Genomic DNA, 15,655 nt, shown 5'->3' with positions numbered 1-15,655 from the left:
AAAGTTTTGTGGAAAAATAAATTTTACAATTGTACATTCTACTATCATTCTTCCTTTTTAAGAAAATAGAACAAATAAAAAAAAAACAGATTAAGTTAATAATTTAAAAACAGTAATTGAGTGTGACCTTATAAGTAAACAATAAAAATACCACATTTTCTCTGTTAGAAGACTGGTATTTCTGCCCACACACAGTCACACTACACCCACACATCAGTCGCTGCGCTGCAAAGTGTTCCAATATTTATTGCTAAAATGCTGTGAAAATCCATATAATTGTTAAATTTAATGCTCAATCGTACGCACCGGATGGCCGCGGAGGCGTGCGCAGTGGAATTCGTGAGCTACTTGGCCGAAAATGCAGCGAGTAACAAACGCGAAAAACGATGAAATCTAGTCAACCGAATTTTGTGAATGGGTGGAAAAGAGACGGAAGAGGGGCGCAAACGAAAAACGCAAATAAAAAGTGACACGCAGAAACAGCTAAAGTGCAATTTATTTAAATATATGTACTAGAGATTTGGTCGAAATATAAATACGAGTGACACAAAACAAATCATCGAAAAGTCAAGTGTGTGTTTGTGTCGGAGTCTCTCTCTCTCTCTCTATCTCTGTCTCTCCCCCTATACTTTGTTGTTGTTGCTCTGGTGGGGTTGAAAAGCCATTGCCTGCATAACGGTTAACGCGTGACGTACGACCCAAGCTGCAGTCAAGTGCACCGCCCCCGCACCGCCCCACCCACCACCCACAAACCTCCCTAAAAGATTAATACCCACTTTATAAAGAGATAGAGAGATCTTTGGATCCCACATAAACCCCATTCATCATGATGGACAACGATGATGCCCTGCTCAACAATGGAGGACCACAGTCTGGGGCAGAAACGGTCTACGGCACCGAGGACAACAACATGGTCATGTCGGAGAAGGTGATTATCAATCCACAATAGCTTTTATTCATGGGTATTTCACTCTGCTTAGAAAGAAAAAACATAACTAGATCACCTGGTTTGGGATAGTATAAGATCAGTTTTTATATCACGTTTTTTAAGTAACTTACCTACATAAGGGTTATTCGAGTAATGGAGAAGTGCTTAGCTAGACTGGTTTGCATTTGGAAGAAGTTTAGTAACCATAACTCCAGTAAAAGTTTCATTACCATAACTCTTTTATGAAGGTACATAAATTAAAAAAACATTTTTTGAAACATAAACTTATAGAAATATGGGTTTAAACTTTTACTCTCACTTGGGACTGGATGTTATAGGACCAGTTTTTAACAGATTAAGTATCTCAAACATAAGATCTATAATTTGTTAACGTTTGTGAAGGTTTTTAGTGACCTGATTTATATATATAAATTGAGTGGTTTTTAGCTAATTCAAGGTCTTGGGCTATAAATTCTAAGGAAGTACCTATTCATTTTGGGTATATATTTAGTAAGAAAAATGAGAGAATTGACTAACTTGTACTACTCACTGATTCATACGGGCGTTTCTGATTCTCCCTTAAATATGATAACGCACAATATGTAGGTTTAATCTGTTCTTGGGCCTCTGCTCCTTAACATCAACATTCAGCCCTACTCGTATAAGGAACACAAACACAAACACCAGATAATGAGGCTATAAAAGTGTCCCAAGCGGAAATACAATCGCAGAAAAACATGCTTTCTTTGCTCATCGCTTTTTTTTCTCTCTTTTTTCATATACGCTTAATTATGTAAAAACGCATCCAACAATTGTTTATTATGCATCAGCTGACGTCGCTGGTCATTGACATTCAAACTGGCGAAATATAGCAACCAGAAATTGGGTAGAATAAGAGAGTTAGAGAGAACAAAATGGGGTAAAAAGCCGGGGACCAGAAATCAATAAAGTCAGTCAGTCGGCCCTCAAATTTTATGACCTCCTCACGCAATCTTTTGCAGAGGAAGAAAACTTTATGAACACTATATGGAGTTCTTTTGTAGGTACAATGAAATAAAATTAGTATATATCATCTTAAAGTTCATAGAGTTAGGTTAGGTACCTTTGTTTTTAATCTAAAAAAAGAAATTAAGTACAACTTCGTTTTGCAATCTGTAAAGATTCCATTGTAGGCCAACATAATTCCATTTTATTGACAGTGTAGCCTCCTTATATACGTACTCCCCCACCTCTGCAGCCAAGTTTATTTTTATTTTTCACCCCAATTCCCTGATTGATTTTGCACTTTATCAGCTTCGCCAGCTTTAATCGGGCTATGCAAATTAAATCATGGGGTCACCCCTCACATTTTACACTCATATAAGTGCTATTTCCATCCCCTTCCCAAATGAGCTCATCAGGTTCCCCAATTCTTGGTTCTTGGCGCACATGTGTCGCTGATAAGCTACCTGTTAATTGAGTAATGAGTTCGCAGCGATTTCAAGCGGGAAGCACTCCGCTGAAAACTGGTATGTTGGCCCCACAACCGCAGAAACTATTTGTGAAACAAGTCTGGCCAAAAAATGTTTGAATACCAAGCTAGTTGGCCTTATAAGTGTGCCCAACCTTGGGCGGATGACGGGTTTTTTAAGAGAAGGTAGTTGGAGTGCAATGAAAATGTTAGTAGACCCTATCTAAAAACTAAGACTTTCAGCAAATATTTTAGATATAACCATATGCTTCCTAAAAATATTATTTAGAAAAGTTTAAAAACTTTTAAAATGACTCAAGTAATTGGTAATTTTTATAATTAGGAAACCCATGGTTTTTCTAAGGATTTTTATATCGTTTTAATTTCAATTTTCATTTAACACATTTATCGTAAATAATTTGCACAGCACTCACCCATTCATCAAGCACTTATTTACCTTATGGGTTTTATTTCAAAATTTTGAGTTAATAAATTTTTAAAAATTTTGTTTTATGTGTCCTTTACACCTTGTTTTTGTTCTTTTCTTTCTATTTCAGAATGAACAGGTTGTCAGCATCGTGAGTTATCCAAATTTTTCGTTTGTGGTCTATTTAATTTCCTTCCTATACTCTTTTTGTTGTTATTCACATTCCGATACTTAAATGCACGATATTTAATTGTTTTTAGCGTCTTTCTAACTACCATATTTCACGCCTTGCAATTGTTTGTTTAGTTTAAATTTTTCTACTAACAACTTAAAGCCGAAAAGGTGTCAACCTTAACCTTTCTCGGTTTCATTACTTAGCGGGAATAATCATGTTTCCCACCTGTGTTTAATAACCAAATGCATGACAGGTGGCTTTTTATCATCTTTCAAGAGCTTTCCATTCATAAAAACCGCGGCCACAAACCGCAATTATGTTAACCGATTTAATTAAGCCATTAAATGGGCGGTTCCTAACTATCTTTACTTCTTAGCCTCTACGTTTGTGTAGTTATGTTTAATGTTCTGTAAATGAAAACCTATATGGAGTTTATTTACTAAGGTAACTTTTCAATACCCTAGCAAAGTAGCCTAGAATAGATTCACACTTTTTAATGTCTTTGCAAGGGTTTTTAAAGGTTCTTCCTGATTTTTTACTAATCAATTGCACTTTACTGTCCCTTTGACTCGCCAAAATCAAAGCCAACCGACTGATGCACATCCATTTTGCAGGTCCAACAACTGGCGGGTAGCATTTATCAGGAGTTCGAGCGGATGATCAATCGCTATGACGAGGATGTGGTTAAGAACCTGATGCCGCTGCTGGTGAACGTGCTGGAGTGCCTGGATGCCTCGTATCGCATTAATCAGGAGCAGGACGTGGAGGTGGAGCTGCTGCGCGAGGACAACGAGCAGCTGGTGACACAATATGAGCGGGAAAAGAGCGCCCGCAAGCAGTCCGAACAGAAGGTGACTGAAATGGGCACATGGTAGAAGCATCAAAAAATATGATATGGTATTTCTATAGCTATTGGAGGCCGAGGACCTGGCTGAGCAGGAGAACAAGGAGCTGGCCACGCGTCTGGAGTCGGTGGAGAGCATTGTGCGGATGCTGGAGTTGAAGCACAAAAACAGTCTGGAGCATGCCAGCCGCTTGGAAGAGCGGGAAGCGGATCTCAAGAAGGTGGGCAGTTAGAGTATTGCGAATTTCCCTTTCTAATGTATCGCTTAAACCCCCTTCAGGAGTACAACAAATTGCACGAGCGGTACACGGAGCTGTTTAAGAACCATGTTGATTACATGGAACGCACCAAGATGCTGATGGGCTCGACGCACTCCCAAATGAGCACCGCCTCCGATCGCATGGATGTGAGTCGGGCGAGGCTGAATCCCGTGGCTCGCAGCTCTGGACCCGTTTCCTATGGTTTCGCCTCGCTGGAGAATTCGGTGATGCTCGACACCGAGACCATTTGCAGTGTGGGCAGCCAGTCCGACGACTCTGGGCCGCCGTCGCTGCAAAATGAGCTGGACAATCTGAGCGGAACGGTGGAACGTGGAGCTGCCACCGATGCACTGCAGCAGCAGCACCAGGCCACCTCGCCCCAGAGCCCCGGCAGCAGTCCCGTTGTGCCAAATGTGCCCACAAATGGTAGGTGCAGGGATTCCAAGGATCCCATCCCTTTGCTCACTACTTAACCGCTTACCGTACTAATGTTTCCTCTCTTCTTTTGATTTTTGTGTTAACTCAACTAAACAAAAACACACAACCGAAACTCCGAACAACCCAATCCAAATTCCCCATCCCAGTTGGTCGTTCGACCACCAAAAAGGAGCAGCGCTCGGATAACAATCTCTACCAAGAGCTGTCCTTCCAGGATAATGAGGAGAGCGAAGAGAATGAGATTGTCACAGGTGAGATGAGAGGAATATGTTTTTGGGACCACTCTATAGCACCCTAAATTTTGCTAATCAAAAGTGTCTGAGTACAAGCTTTTAAAAAAGGGTATATCTTAATACATGTTCTCTAATTATGAAATCCGTGTATCTAGACACCTTAAACCGAACTCAAATAAGCTGTACTCAATGCCAATATCCTTTTTCTTCCTTTTTGTTTTGCCTTCCCGTGCACTAAAAACCGAAAAAACCAAAAAATTGCAACACACTCGTGGAACCAAACCCTTCAGGCAGCTGGGTTCATCCCGGAGAGTATGCGTCCTCAGGTAGGTACCACTCAACCACTCAAGACCATCAACCACAGCAGCAAGAGCAAAGTCAAGTACAAGAAACTCAGCCACAACCACCATATAATTCCTACATATATGGATTCATCTATATAACCTGTAAATACATCAAATATCATGCGAGATTCGACTAAAAACTGTCTCACAACAATGAGATTTTAAGGATCTTCACTTTTTGCGTATTGTGTGTGCATTTCCCTTGTGATAACTGTTGGATATTATTAGCTCGAAAGTGTGCCAGTCTGCTAGAGAGCATTAGCAAAAATTTAGAAAAACAAATAAAATTTTATAACAAGACCTCTAATAAAATTTCTCTTTCTTTTATGCCGAATTCTACTTGCCCAAATCCAAAACATTTCGTTTCCTCCCACAACAAACAAAAACCAAATTTCTCTTGCAATTACTAAAACACAATTCACAAAACAACAACTGTATTTGCATTGTATCCTTTGAAGCTAACGACAACTATTTTGGTAAGTCTAAAGTGCGCTACGAACACCCTCATAACTATCGATAAAGTAGCTCCCCAACTATTATAACTGCCTTTGTAGCATCGTAAGTAGTTATACCCCAAACCGCCCAGCATCGCTATCAGATTATCAAAAAAATTATACTTTACTTTAATTTGGTGTTTGGGCTGACCTAGAACTTCGATTCTGCCATATCATTTGGTTTTAGTTATTCCATTATTTCTGTAGTTTGGTAGTTTTTAGTTTACTTCTTGATATGGTTCAGGGATTTTTTCCTATTTGGATGATTTCAATTTGTGGAGGCTGCCAACATCTAACATTAATTTTGATTTATCTGATTTCATTTCTTTAATTTAAAGCATCTATAAGTTAACCAAACGAAATCCATATATTCCGCATAACATACACTTGAGTTTCACTTGCATTTTCCTAACGCTTTTACACTTGTTTTGTCAATGAAACCCCTTAAACAATTACCGATTACTAAGAAAGCTCTCAATCATTTTTCAGGTATGGGCAAGGAGGTGGAAAATCTCATAATGGAAAACAACGAGCTGCTGGCCACCAAGTGAGTGTCACTAATGATGTGTCCCCAAAGGGGAATCAAAAATCAATTATCCTTATTTCTTACTCTTTACAGAAATGCGCTCAATATTGTCAAGGACGATTTAATCGTAAAAGTGGATGAGCTTACTGGAGAGGTTGAAATCGTTCGGGAGGAGCTCAATGCCATGCAGCAATCGAGGACCAAGTTGAGGCAGCGTATCAGCGAGCTGGAGGATGAGCTGAAAAAGGCCAAGGAGCAGGTCAAGCAGCAAAGTGAGTTATACCAGCTTTAACGAGAGTTTCTCAGAAATCAATCTGATCGTTTCCCATCCCATTTTAGACACCGAGCAAGAGGAGAACGATGTGCCGCTGGCCCAGCGCAAGAGATTCACCCGCGTGGAGATGGCCATGGTGCTGATGGAGCGTAACCAGTACAAGGAGCGCTTGATGGAGCTGCAGGAGGCAGTGCGTCTCACAGAAATACTCCGTGCCTCACGCACCGTAGATAATTTGGACAGGAAGTCAAAGCAGAGCATTTGGAAGTACTTTAGTAATCTTTTTACGTGAGTTTGCCAGCAATGTACTTTGCATAAATTATTGTTAATACTAATTCCTTATAAACAGCCCCTCCAACCGCCCAACGGAACGCGTTGCGGACGGTCTCGGAGGGGGGCCGATGTTTCGTCATACCGGCGGAGGAAGCCCTGCCCACAGCCACGGATCCCCCAGCCGAGGAGGTGGAGGTGGCGACAATCGCCTTGCCCTAACCAGCGGCCAGCCGCCAGTGCATCCCGCCAGCGCTGGTCTTGCCAACGCCCTCATCATGCCGAAGGACTACGCCGAGGAGGGCAGCTCTGAGAGGATTAGTGCGAGGAGGCGGGAACAGTACCGCCAGCTACGCGCCCATGTCCAAAAGGAGGATGGCCGTCTGCACGCCTACGGTTGGAGTTTGCCGATTAACAAGGCCAGCCAAGAGGCGAATCCCAATCGTCATTCGGGTGGTGTACCCGTTCCCGTGTACTGTAATCCCCTGGCGGAGGCCTCGCCACACATGAAGGTGTTCTGTGCGGCGGGCGTTAATCTCCATGGAGGTTTTACAAAGAATGGGCAATCACTGATACCTGCCAACTCACCCTATGCTCCGAAATCTACACTCAAGATAGCTGAGATAACCAGTCCGACGGCTGATCAGAGCATGGAGGCGTTGGACAGACAGATGGCCAGGGTTAGCCTGGAGACGCTGGAGCCCGAGACACAGCTCAGTTCGTTCGTGTGGATCTGCACAAGCACACATGCGGCCAGTACGGTCAGTGTTGTGGATGCCAATCAATCGGCCACCGTTCTGGATGCTTTCCCCATCTGCGCATCGCATTTGCTCTGCATTGCCTCCGTTCAAGGAGCGATGGAGAGTGACTATGCGCTCCTGGAGCAGTCAGAGGTGGTCAAGGCGGGCGAGATGCTGCAGCGACCAGGCGAGGGTGCGGAGTTACTTGGCAAAGTGGAGTTTGTCCGGGTCAAGCCCAAGTCGGAGGATGAGCAAAACAGCAATGCTAAGCAGCAGCAGGAGGAGGAGGAGGCCAAGGAAGCCACGGAAAAGTCAAACGAGCAGCTTCCGGCGGTGAGTGCTGAAGAGCCACTTGGCAATGTGGAGGCCATTAAAATACGCCAGGCACTGCCTGGTGCACCACAGCGCCTCTCCACGGACGGCAACCAGACAAACAACAACAATAACTCGAGCAGCAATCTTCTGTTTGCCACCAAGTCGCTGAATCCCATATTGGAGACCAAGGATCGGGATGAGCCGGCAATGAGCTCGGTGGGTCCCACAATGTGGTTGGGCGCCCAAGATGGTATGCTGTACGTGCATAGCAGCGTGGGAAGGTGGCACGAGTGCCTGCACCAGGTTCTTCTGCCGGACGCTGTGCTGGCGATTGTGCATGTCGAGGCGAGGGTCGTTGTGGCGCTGGCCAATGCCCAACTAGCCGTGTTCCGCCGCCAAACAGACGGCCAATGGGATCTGAATAGCTATCACCTGGTGACGCTCGGTGATCGCAACCATTCGATACGTTGCCTCTGTGTGGCCGGCGAGCGCATTTGGGCGGCGCACCGCAACAAGATCTTTATCGTTGACCCCGTATCGCTCAACATTGTGCACTCGCTGGACGCGCATCCGCGCAAGGAGAGCCAGGTGCGCCAGATGGCGGCCACCGGAGCGGGTGTCTGGGTATCCATCAGGTGGGTTCCTCTACCGTTCACTTGAGATCTTTTAAGTTTATGAATACCATTTCCATTTTTAGACTGGACTCCACGCTGCGGCTGTACAACACCCACACGTTCGAGCACAAGCAGGACGTGGACATTGAGCCGTATGTTTCTAAGATGCTCGGCACCGGCAAGCTGGGCTTTAGTTTCGTCCGCATCACCGCGCTGATGGTGTCCTGCAACCGTCTGTGGATTGGCACCAGCAACGGCGTGATTATCTCGGTGCCACTGGCCGAAGTGCAACCGAAATCGTCATGTGAGCAATATATACTACCTGATCTTGATTAGAGCTTCTGAGTGACATACATACTTGTTGTGATTCCCTTGACAGCCGATCCCCATGGGCAGATGCCGCTCTGTTGCATGGCCAACGCTCAACTCTCCTTCCACGGCCACCGGGATGCGGTCAAGTTCTTCGTTTCGGTGCCCATGCTGCAGCAGCCGAACCTGAACGGCGGACTGACCTTCAGCAACAAGCGACCCGATATGCTGGTCATGTGCGGCGGCGAGGGCTACATCGATTTTCGCATAAGTAAGTGGCCACCGGGTCCGCCGGATGAAACGGATCGGGCATCGAAGCTCTGAAGCTCCGTGTATAACCATTCCATATTCCATCCCATCTGCAGGACATGATAAGTTCGATGCTAGTGATAATGCAGCGCACTTGATAGTTTGGAAAGTCGATACGTAAGCTTTGATTTATTTTCATTTTGATTTTTCTTGGTTTTTTTGCTTTTGCCCTTTTTAATTTTCTTTATTTACCGTAATGCTTAGTTTTGTTTATTTTGTTAACGTCCTTATTTTATTCGTTTTGTTTTGCCCTCGATGCGATTTAATTGTGCGATTTCTGGCCCCCATCCATAGAACGTTCAATCTGTAGCAGGATGGGATCCCAAAAGTGGATTGCAGCATTTCCCTCAGCCGTGACCTGAACTGAACTAGACCGCTAAGCAGGTTTACGCAAGTCCTACTATTATTTAATTAATGTTTTCCTACCTCAAACCGTGTGTTTCCGATCGGTCTTTCGAATTTTAAACACACTTATTGACTAAGCACTCAATACTGTCTTTCTGCACGAAATCCACTAAAGAAAAGAGTTGAATCCATTGGTGTTCTGTTCCATGTCCCTTGTCCTAAACACTTTCCGTAATCACTATTTTTAAGCTTCAGGGTTGGACGTTTGTATAAAACTGGAAAAATATATGTTTAAGCGACCTTTTTTTATTTTGTAATTCTATAATGCTCTAAAAAAGATTTATAAACACTTAAGTTTTAATTTTACTGATCATATAAGTTAACTTTATTATGTACAGTTCACTAAAACGCTTACTAAAACCTACAACTAAGGACTTCCCAACTGCGTTGTGCCCTGTAAAATCTATGCAAATGGTCGGACCCCACTGATACCCTGTAGTTTTGCTCTGTAGCACTAATCCATCATTCACATATGTTTTTTTGTGTATAACCCTTTCAAACTGTGAAAACTAATGCGAATTAATGGACTCTTTACAGACGATAACGACATGGAGAACAGTATTCAACTGGAACCAAATCAAACGATCGAAAATCGAGGCGATAAGAGTTACTTGATTGTGTGGCATGTTAGTCAACGTTAAAACCGATTCTTTGGTTTAAGTGCAAATGAATATTTATAAAAGTTATATGAATACATATATAATCTTATAATACGATGTGTAACTCCACAACTGCAGGCTAGCGAAAAGATTACCTTAAATTTTAGTATTTATCTAACCTACCTTAAAAACTACCACGATGACAAACTGGGTTCTATAAAATAATTTAGTTAAACAATTTTCAAATTTGAGCCGAGAGGCTTTGTCTATTGTTTCTTATTGCTTCAATTAAACCAAAAATAAAACCTGCAAAGTTATTTGTCAGTGATAGCCAGCTAAATATTTCGAGATATATATATATAATAAAGTGTAATAAGATTTAAATTTGTAAATTTTATGCGCTCTGCTGGCAGCAAGTTATGTATTTTGCATAGACACAAAAAACACCACATTTACATTTAAATATAAATATAAATATAACTAAACATGATATAGGAAAGTGCGCCTTTTCAAGGGAATTTCTGCGTGATTCTTTGTCCAAATATGTAGTAGAATCTTAATTTCATGTATCTATATTTTTATTTTATTGTAAAGCGCGATATTGAGCAATTTATGTTTAGTTATTTTGTTAAATAATTTTAAACTTTAGTTGAAAAATTTTAATCCTTAACTTTGATTGTTATTCATTTCTTTGTAAGCCTATGTTTAGAAATAAAACAAAACTGACCAAAATTCTTGATATGCATTTGTATATCGCTGCGATTATCAAAAGGACTTTTGATGGCGCCAGAAGAGTGATATTTGTTTTGCAGAAAGGTATCATACAAAAAGTTGCATAAGTTATGCAAACGTATTAGCTTTGGCTTGACTTGTGAGAATAAATTATGGTAACAAAAAAATAAAAAATATATGAACCAAAAATTATCAGCAAATAATTACTGTAAATAAAGACCGAATCATTCATAAAATAGCCAACCATTTAAAGTTTTTTGTTGTATGTAATTTAAGATATTCAACTATGAAATGTAGAGGTGCAGAAAACATCGCTTTTCCGATGTTTTAACAGGCAAACATCGATGTAATATCTAAAAACATCGATGTTTCTGCACCTCTAATGAAATGGCCTAACTTTGATGTTATATAATGTTTAATCGCAAGATTTTGCTATTGATTTACTTCTTGTGATTTTGTGTCATTACCTTGAGATGCTTTTTAAAAAATTCTTAGTGTAAATTACAAAGTAAACAATGTAATTGGATCCGGAATATAGATGTCTGTTTATTTCTCCCCGAAAACCTATATCAACTAAAATGCTTCAGGTCACGTACATATTCAACCTTTTACAGATTTGCCATGTCCATCTTATATGATTGTATTCTTTAACTACTCTGGGCATTCCCTAAACTGTAAAGTTGTGAAAAATGAAAGTTTTTTTTATTTTATTTGTCATACTTAATGAAATAAGGTTATAATCTCTAGGGTGTTAAGTTGCAAAAATGTACCCAGCCCATCTAGGGATTATAAACCATACAGGGTTGGTACAGAAATCACTTCGGGCACACTTGATAATGTGCTTCAGCGCTCGCTCACACTATGCACGTGTGTGGGGAATCCCCCTAATTACTTGCCTGCCTTCAATCAGGTTTCGCCGTACGGCCCCACTTTTTTTAATTTAGGTGAAAAAATTGAGCAATTTACAAAAATGATGCCTGTTTCTTTATTGTTCGCACTTGATTCTGACACTTTGTACTTAAGGTTAATGGTACGTTTCTAGAAGTCTCGCCCATCGCCCTATGCTGCTGAATTCTTCGCGTGGCCAGGAGCAACGAAGAACGCGCTGTTCGCCATCTATCTTTTCATTTCCAGTTCAATTTTTTTCATCTCCAGCTCCATTTGCTTCGCCTTCAGCATGCCTTCAATTTCCATTTCTTTCAGACGTATTTGAAGTTTTTCGTCCATTAACTTAATCTCCTTGTGGTGTTCTCGCTCCTTTTTAGCGAATTCCAAATAATTACGATAGTCTACATCGGCCTTTCGAAGCAAGTTGCCTTCTTCGTCGTTACAAGATAAATTAACTTTTCCGTGGTCCATTTTTAACAATGATGCACGTGGATAGGTGGATAGGATAGTAACTGGCTGCAAGACCGGATATTAAAGGCATTTCCTTGATCGCAAAACTAAGCTTTCCAGGAATTCCCGAAATATACTGATTCGTATGAAGTATTTTAATGGGGCCTTTCCATGTTTTTTCACCCGGTCACACTGCACAGAATCAGCTGTTGCTGGAATTTACATACTACATATATTGCACTGCCTGCGCTCCACAGATGGTAAACATTGAACTCCTTGGGCATCCGCACCCGAACCCATGGCCACTCTGAACGAGACGCTCCGCAGCCATTGGCTCATCGCCCTGTTCGGCTGTATCCTCTTCGTGACCGGGAGCACGGTGCTCTACTGGAACGAGGGAAACGCCGTGCACAACATGATGGCCCTGGACGAGGCGCACGCCGACATATACTCGGTCCGCTTCACGGAGGAGGAGCAGGAGGTGGGCCTGGAGGGCAGGATCGTCCACCTATCCGGCCCCATCCTTGTGGGCGAGCCGCTCACCGAACCGGACTACAACATCCAGCTGCTGGCGGTCAAGCTCCGGCGCCGTGTCCAAATGTACCAGTGGGTTGAGGAGACTGTGTAAGTGCTCCTCAGGCTGGTTCAGTCAGCTTGGTTTGGGAAAAATTTAACTTAACTTAATTAACAAAATTTAAAAAACATGGGTTGAAACTATAGGAATGTATCCATATTTAACGCTTTAAAACCCATTTTCTTTTGAAGAGATCTACTTGGCATGTGTTTTAAGTACTTTTTAAGAAAACTTTTGAATTCATGCTCTTATCTCCTACATTAAAATAACATATTCTTAATTTTCCAATATTTTTAGAATTTTAAAAAAGTGCCTCTCATTTTATAAAATCAAACGTTAGTTACAGAAGGACCCTAAACAGATAAACAGTTTTTAATAACTAATACTCATTATATATAATAGTTTCATAACGCAAAAAATATATTAAATATATATGAAAATAACATATTCCTAATTTTTAAATTTGTTTAGACATTTAGACAAATAGTTCCGAACATTTTTTTAAATCAAACTGTAGTTATAGAAGGACACCAAACAGATTAACATTCTTGTTAGTAGCTAACTCTTAATATAAGGGATTTAATACTTATCATATCCTTTTGGGATTACGTAGACATTTAAAATACCATTGATTATATAAATGTTAGTTTAAAATCCTACTTCTTCATTCCCAGCGAGCACAACTATGGAGAGAGCGTGGGAACGACGCAATCAGACTCCCGGACCTATTACTACACGCGGGAATGGCGGGACAAGATCGTGGACTCACGGAACTTCTACAACCGCCACGGGCACACGAATCCCAGCCACTTCCCCATCGAAAGCCACGTCCAGGTGGCGGATGCCGTCTACATTGGTCGCTACGAACTGGGCTCAGAGGTGAAGGACAAGTTTGCCAACTACCAGGAGCTCACCTCGGACATACGGCCGGAGGACAGTAGCGTAAAGCTGCATCTGGGCATCTACTATCACACCAATGATGTGTTCAACCCCGAAGTGGGCGACCTGAGGCTCCTCTTCAGTTTCGCGGGGATGGAGGGCGAGGTATACAGCGTGGTGGGCAAGTTGTCGGGCAACAAACTGGTGCCCTACATAACATCCCGTGGAGTTCCGGTGCTGCTCGTCTATCCCGGGGGACTCAGTGTCCAGGAAGTGTTCCGGTTGGAGGCACGGGCACAAGTTTTACACACCTGGTGGTGGCGCTTCGTCGGCTGGCTGCTAATTTTCTTCGGCGTCACGTGCAACACCAAAATTCTGCGCATTTTGTGTAAGTTTGCATAGTCTGTGCTTGAAGCAGTCCTGAACGTTCCCATTTTTCCCTCCAGTTGTTCGGGTTCCACTGCTGGTGGCCTTGGCTCCGGACCCCCAGTTCCCAGTGACGGGAAACCTGCTCATCGCCTTCTCGCTGGCCCTCACCATTGCGGCCGTGGCCTGGATCCTGCATCGTCCTGTGATCGGCGCCTGTCTTTTTCTGGCCGGCGCCTCGCCCTACGTCTGGTTCACCCGCAACCTGGTCGACTACCAGCGAATGGAATGATCCTCCTCAGCACCATGTTCATCTTATTTACAGGTTTATTTATTGTTGATTCTCCTTGTTAGGCTATCGCAACGTCATTTGCCATTTACCCCTCGGCCAATAAAAACTTAATAACACTTAGTAACTAAACTAAAATTAGAACTCCCTGATGCCCGCATTTGTGGTGCTGCCAGGCGCTCCTCCGCCGCCTCCGCTGCCACCTGCTCCCGGCACATTGGGCTTGGACTCGCTGGATGTGTGCACACTGGGACTCTGGGATTTGTCTTGCTCATCGTGGCCATTTGCCGGCTCCTCGTAGCGAACGTAAGGCTCAAAGCTGTTGTTGATTTGCACGGAGCCGCGATGCAGATTGTTGGACTCGGCCTCGAACAGGATCTCGTTGATGAACCGCTCGGCCAGGAGTCGCTGTTCGCGGGGCAATCTCTTGAGTTTGTGCGTCCAGGTGCGGGCAATGGACTCCTCCTCGGGATAGGTGCCAGCTAGATATTCGCAAGCTATGTTTAGTAGCTCGTCGGTGTTGTGGGAGGTGCCTGGGGCTCCTGGTCCTGCACCCGCCGAACCAGCTCCTCCTCCTCCCGGACAGGGTGGCGTTTGCCTGGCCCGCTTGGTGGTCACATAATCGACATGGTTGCCTACCGGAGGCGGAGGTGGTGGCGGTCCAAAGGATTTGTGAAACATCTCCGAGATATTGGGTGTTTGTCCTCCGGCTCGCGGAGCAGGATAGTGCAGTGCACCTCCTTGGCTGTCCAAAAAGGCACTGGTGCAATTGCTGCCCTCACTGAAGGAAAAGGTGGGCTCATTCTTGAAGGCGGGATTGACGGCCAGGAATTTCTCCGAGTTGCGCAGGAAGTCCAGCTCCTGGAAGGTCCAGCAGCGGGGACTGTGGAGATTGCCCGATCGCATGGCACTCTCGACCACCTTGAGTTCCTTCCGGTAGTTGGTGCGCAGGGTGTTGATCTTCTTTTTCACATCCTCCACGGTGGCGTCCCGCTTGAGATAATGGTAAATGGGCACCAGGCGGAGATAGGCCTCCGCCCGCTTCTCCCGATTGGTGTAGTCCCGCAGGGAGGTGTCCCATAGCACGGGCAGATCGCGATACATCTGGATGAAGGCTCGCAGGTAGTGACGGTTCTCCTCCGCCCCCGACATCACCTTCAATCCGTGGGGCGGCGTTTGGGGTAGCATTTTCCGCGCTCTTTCGGAGTAACCTCCGGTCCGATCCTTGCCAGCTAAGTGTCCCGCTAAATCACCGTCTCTTCACCGAGTCCTGCAAATCCTGTATGGATCTATTGACCAACTGTCAATACGGGCGAACGTTTGTTGTTGTTGTAATTGCGCGTTTGACAGATTGTTTGCCATATTGACGTAATGGCTGTGAGGGTGTGTGAGTGTGCGTGACGATACAGCAACAAGTGCGGGCGCAATGGCAACGCTGGTCGCAGCCATCGATAGTTGGCCAGCGGTATTTTGTAAGTTATTTAGTATTATTAAGGCGCCGGGTTTCAAAAGAGTAGTATACA

The 15,655-nt window shown here is 43.6% G+C and overlaps 3 protein-coding genes across 12 annotated transcripts; 2 read left to right on the top strand and 1 right to left on the bottom strand.

The window, feature by feature from the left end:
* The first annotated feature begins 188 nt into the window (after positions 1 to 188).
* On the top strand, positions 189 to 10,693 carry syd (JNK-interacting protein syd). 10 transcript variants are annotated; one of them, XR_005014166.3, is made up of 17 exons: positions 189 to 928; positions 2,936 to 2,956; positions 3,595 to 3,831; positions 3,890 to 4,045; positions 4,105 to 4,510; positions 4,669 to 4,773; positions 5,046 to 5,081; positions 5,558 to 5,575; positions 6,083 to 6,140; positions 6,213 to 6,391; positions 6,459 to 6,681; positions 6,743 to 8,353; positions 8,416 to 8,636; positions 8,712 to 8,912; positions 9,007 to 9,067; positions 9,245 to 9,334; positions 9,893 to 10,693. XR_005014166.3 is itself a non-coding variant. In XM_036814981.3 (16 exons), exons 1-16 carry the CDS (start codon positions 827 to 829, stop codon positions 9,897 to 9,899), a joined length of 3,642 nt encoding a protein of 1,213 aa, XP_036670876.2. In that variant the 5' UTR covers positions 189 to 826; the 3' UTR covers positions 9,900 to 10,693. The 10 variants fall into 10 exon arrangements, 6 of the variants coding, with proteins under 6 accessions (XP_036670876.2, XP_036670877.2, XP_036670872.2 ...); XR_005014167.3 differs by having other exon boundaries at positions 9,245 to 9,340; XR_005014168.3 differs by lacking the exon at positions 2,936 to 2,956.
* A 1,530-nt stretch (positions 10,694 to 12,223) lies between these two features.
* Tmem43 (Transmembrane protein 43) lies at positions 12,224 to 14,255 on the top strand. The gene is made up of 3 exons (XM_036815718.3): positions 12,224 to 12,648; positions 13,273 to 13,865; positions 13,924 to 14,255. Exons 1-3 carry the CDS (start codon positions 12,323 to 12,325, stop codon positions 14,133 to 14,135), a joined length of 1,131 nt encoding a protein of 376 aa, XP_036671613.2. The 5' UTR covers positions 12,224 to 12,322; the 3' UTR covers positions 14,136 to 14,255.
* Positions 14,157 to 15,547, bottom strand: LOC108006831 (uncharacterized). The gene has a single exon (XM_017070379.4). The coding sequence runs from the start codon at positions 15,318 to 15,320 to the stop codon at positions 14,271 to 14,273; it is 1,050 nt and encodes a 349-aa protein (XP_016925868.2). The 5' UTR covers positions 15,321 to 15,547; the 3' UTR covers positions 14,157 to 14,270.
* Positions 15,548 to 15,655: the final 108 nt, after the last annotated feature.

This window comes from Drosophila suzukii, chromosome 3 (genome assembly GCF_043229965.1).
Source record: "Drosophila suzukii chromosome 3, CBGP_Dsuzu_IsoJpt1.0, whole genome shotgun sequence".
Lineage (NCBI taxonomy): Eukaryota > Metazoa > Arthropoda > Insecta > Diptera > Drosophilidae > Drosophila > Drosophila suzukii.
This window is presented reverse-complemented; position numbering and strand designations above follow the sequence as displayed.

Bases quoted from the DNA above. Each gene is read 5' to 3' on its own strand.
- syd (XM_036814977.3), top strand. From the start codon at position 827: ATGATGGACAACGATGATGCCCTGCTCAACAATGGAGGACCACAGTCT. The intron at 2,957-3,594 runs GTGAGTTATCCA...TCCATTTTGCAG, and splicing joins ATGAACAGGTTGTCAGCATC to GTCCAACAACTGGCGGGTAG. The intron at 3,832-3,889 runs GTGACTGAAATG...GTATTTCTATAG, and splicing joins GCAAGCAGTCCGAACAGAAG to CTATTGGAGGCCGAGGACCT.
- Tmem43 (XM_036815718.3), top strand. From the start codon at position 12,323: ATGGCCACTCTGAACGAGACGCTCCGCAGCCATTGGCTCATCGCCCTG. The intron at 12,649-13,272 runs GTAAGTGCTCCT...CTTCATTCCCAG, and splicing joins CAGTGGGTTGAGGAGACTGT to CGAGCACAACTATGGAGAGA. The intron at 13,866-13,923 runs GTAAGTTTGCAT...TTTTCCCTCCAG, and splicing joins CAAAATTCTGCGCATTTTGT to TTGTTCGGGTTCCACTGCTG.
- LOC108006831 (XM_017070379.4), bottom strand. From the start codon at position 15,320: ATGCTACCCCAAACGCCGCCCCACGGATTGAAGGTGATGTCGGGGGCG.